This window comes from Rhipicephalus sanguineus, chromosome 6, assembly GCF_013339695.2.
Source record: "Rhipicephalus sanguineus isolate Rsan-2018 chromosome 6, BIME_Rsan_1.4, whole genome shotgun sequence".
Lineage (NCBI taxonomy): Eukaryota > Metazoa > Arthropoda > Arachnida > Ixodida > Ixodidae > Rhipicephalus > Rhipicephalus sanguineus.
In genome coordinates, this window is record NC_051181.1 from 119920840 (window position 1) to 119924772 (window position 3933).

A 3933-nucleotide genomic window follows, 5' to 3' on the forward strand; every position below is an offset into this window, starting at 1 on the left:
CCTCACGCACTGTTACGTCTGTGCAGCCACTTGTGGCTGTACGACGATTTATTTAACACAAGGAAACATGAACACGTTAAAAAGCGCAGCTTAGGCGTTGGAGTCACATATGGCTAACGTTCGACACCAGAATCACGCTCGTGCCACAGCGCCAGTGTAGTCGCGCGCGCACTTCATCGTCGTTGTCTTCAAGCGAGACATGTCAATTCTTCCCCCCTTAGACGAAGTCTCCATAGCGGTCTGGAGGCCGTCTAACCTCTGGTGGTCGCAGTTTCCGGGTGGTTCCTGCTTGTGACGTCGAGGTCGACGGTTGCGAGGGAGGGTTGTTTTGCATGTTGAGCGAGTCAGGCCGTTGATCAGCAGAACTCGACGGCGTCTCTTCTGACGTTGTGTCCGAGAAATCATCTGCTACGCTCCAATCTGTCGGTGATGGGGTTGTTTGTCCGGTCTGGCTCGTTTTCCTCATATGGTTGAGGTGACGCCGAACCTTTCCGTGGCTGCTTTTTACAAGCCAGGATCGTGGTCCGACGCGGCGCAGTATTTCGCCTTCAATCCAATCTGGCTTTTTCAAAAACTGTCGGATGAGCACTTTGTCTCCTACTGCGAAACGACGGGATTTTGTCAATGTCTCCTGGCTCTCAGGAATTGGTATATCCGTCTCCCGCTTTAGAAGATCGAGAGGACATAGAAGCTCTCGTCCAAACATCGCTCTCGCAGGTGACATTCCTGTCGTAGTGTGAATGGTTGTGTGCTGCCGATACAGGAATCTTGCAAGTCGGCACTGTATGGACTTGTCTCTATCTCTCAGGAGTGCTTTTTTCAGCTCTGCCACATAGCGTTCTGCCTGGCCGTTTGTGGCAGGATGGTAAGCTGGTGACGTTGTAGCCTGTATGCCATTTGCCGTATAGAACTGCCTTATCTCGTTGGAAATAAAGGCTTTTCCGTTGTCGGAGACGACCTTTCGGGGAATGCCAAACGTAGCAAAGATGCTTCGTAGCACATCGATGACAACCGCGGATGTTGCTTGCGTCACGTGCCGGACTTCCACCCACTTTGTGTGTGCATCCACAACAACCAAGTAGGTGCGCCCGAGTAGTGGCCCCGCGAAGTCAACGTGCACCGTGTGCCATGGTGTCTTGGGACGGTCCCAGGAGGGAATAGGAGCTTTGGGTGGGCTCTTCTGCGTTGAAAGGCATTCACGGCACTGTCGCACCGTTTCTTCGATCACCTTGTCGATTCCGGGCCACCATACGTAGCTCCTTGCGCACTTCTTCATGGCTACCATGCCTCGGTGACCAGCGTGCAGAAGTGCCAGAAAGTGGGATCGTGCTGAGCTCGGTATGATCACCCGTGATCCAAGCGTGAGGCACTCGCGATGAAATGCTAGTGCGGTCGCTCGTCGTCGGTAAGGAGCGAACTCATCTCCAGTGAGTTTCTCCACTGTGCCATCCTGCACTGCCTTGTACAACCTCTGCAGGATGCTGTCTTCTTGTGTCAGACGTGCTATCTCTGTAGCAGTGAACGGAGGTCTCGACAAAGCTTCGAACAATAGTACGTCGCCTGGTGGCCAGGGTTCATCGAGACGTTCTGGTAGTGGCAATCGGCTCAACGCGTCCGCGTTTTGATGGTTCTTGCCATGCCTGTAGACAATGTTGTAGTCATAGGCCGCCAACTTGATGCACCATCTCGTCATCCGTGGTGAGAGGACTTGAGCCGTTGGCTTCCCTGGACCCAGTATGCCGAGAAGCGGTTGATGATCCGTGACGAAAGTCACCTTTCTTCCCGCAATATACTTGTGGAACTTGTGTGCAGCAAACACTACGGCAAGGCCTTCTCTGTCCAACTGAGCATAATTGCGTTCCGCTGTCCCTAGCGTCCGAGATGCGAAAGCGATTGGCGCCTCTCTATTCTGGTCATCACGTTGAGACAGAACAGCTCCTATGCCGTATGGTGAAGCGTCACATGAGACGAGAAGCTCCTTCTGTTCGTCGTAGTGTGCCAGTACGGTCTGACTGAGAAGCAATCTCTTCAGTTTATCGAATGCTTCTTGATGCTTGGTCTCCCATCTCCACGTGGCGTCCTTCTGCAGGAGCTGGTAGAGACAGCTGGCAATTGTTGCCCTGTTCTTCAAAAACCTGTCATAGAAAGCCAGCATTCCAAGGAATGATTGAAGTGCTTGCTTGCAGTTTGGTGCTGGAGCATTCGTTATTGCTCGAACTTTCTCTTCGTTGGTGTGGACGCCTGTCTCGTCAATTCGGTGTCCCAGAAAAGAAACTTCTCGCACTGCAAAACAGCACTTGTTTTTGCCGAGACGAAGGTTGCAATTGCGCAGCCTCTTCAGAACCTCTTCCAGTCTCTCGGCGTGTTCAGGGGCGTCTTTTCCACTGATGATCACGTCATCTAGGTATGCGCAAACGCCTGTGATGCCAGACAGCATAGTCTCCATAAAGCGTTGAAAAATGGCTGGAGCTGCAGAGATTCCGAAAGGCAATCGTTTGACCTTGTAAAGCCCTTTCAGCGTGTTCAGGGTCAATATCTCTGATGTCTCTGGCGTTACGTGAAGTTGCTGGTAAGCTTGTGCCAAATCCAGGGTGCTGAATACCTTGCCTCCCCTCAAGTGGCTAAGGACTTCATCTGTTGTTGGAAGTGGGTAGTCTGCCTTCTTCGATACCTGGTTCACTGTGCAACGGTAGTCGCCGCATATTCGCAACGAGCCGTTTTTCTTTCGAACAAGTACGAGAGGCGTTGCCCAATCCGAATGCTGCGCAGGCTCGATTATGCCTTGACTTTGCAGTCGATCCAATTCAGCTTCTACAGCTGACCGCAGCGCGAAAGGAACTGGTCGTGCTTTTAGGAACTTTGGTTTCGCTCCTTCCACGAGTTCAAGTTGTACCGCAGGACCGACGTGTCCTGAGATGTCCTCGTCGAACACAGACTGGTACTTGTCTAGAAGCTTCGAAACAAGTTTGTCGTCTGATACGTCATTGATGCCCGTGATCTGTATACCCAGATTAGGAAACCAGTTTCGTCCGAGGAGATTACAACCTGCTCCTTTGATGACAACAAGCGGTAGTGTAAAATTCTTGTTCTTGTGCGCTACATCCACCGTTGCACATCCGAGAACTCGGAGGGACTGGCCTGACCATGTGCGTAGGAGAATGTTGTCCGTTTGAAGCTGTGGTGGGTCATCTGTCCACGTAGCTTTGAACGTGGCCTCACTGATGAGTGTGCAGGCTGCACCCGAGTCGACTTCGAACTCCAAGGTCTTGCCCCCAATGCTGCTTCGCATCCCCTCATGGTTCCCTTGAGTGGGAGATGGTGTAATTTTTTTTTTACTTTCGTGACGGACGAGTGTGAACGACCTGTTGCAAGTACATTACGAGTGCGTTTGATGCACATATAGGTGTTATGAAATGTAGAGGACGTCTGTAAAGAAAGCGGTCAGGACAGCCTCACTGCGTTAAATTCATACCAGTGTGTCGGTGTAAGTGACGAAATCAACCAATTTAGGGGAGCGAAAACATGTACAGAAAATGGGTCTGACGTATCGTTATGTTAAAATATTTTAGCAGTCTCAAGTTCGTATGCCAACTGAGTGGCTTAGTTCGGCTATGCCAGGTTATACGTAGCGCGAGCTAAGGTTCAGCTGATTATTCTTAGCTCTCCTGGTTGTCTAGGATTAGCTTGATTATCATGCTTACTGCTGCTTCAATGACACACACACGGTATACGCATTATGTGACACATGCATATTTATTTTTTGCTCAACGTCATTTCTCTATTGCCACAAAGACGGCTCGGTGGTCAGTGTAGTAACACGCTGTCGTCTCTATGGCCCCAACGCCCGATGCAGCGTGAGACTTGGCTACTGCGCAACGGAGGCGACAGCTGGGCACGCGCCAGCGCCAGTACGTCTGCCGCGGCTATGACGTC

General features: G+C 51.3%; 1 protein-coding gene across 1 annotated transcript; it reads right to left on the reverse strand.

The window, feature by feature from the left end:
* Window positions 1-217: 217 nt before the first annotated feature.
* LOC119397503 (uncharacterized protein K02A2.6-like) lies at window positions 218-3289 on the reverse strand. The gene is made up of 2 exons (XM_037664927.1): window positions 3139-3289; window positions 218-2469 (listed from the first exon to the last, which is right to left on the reverse strand). The coding sequence occupies exons 1-2, from the start codon at window positions 3287-3289 to the stop codon at window positions 218-220; spliced, it is 2403 nt and encodes an 800-aa protein (XP_037520855.1).
* Window positions 3290-3933: the final 644 nt, after the last annotated feature.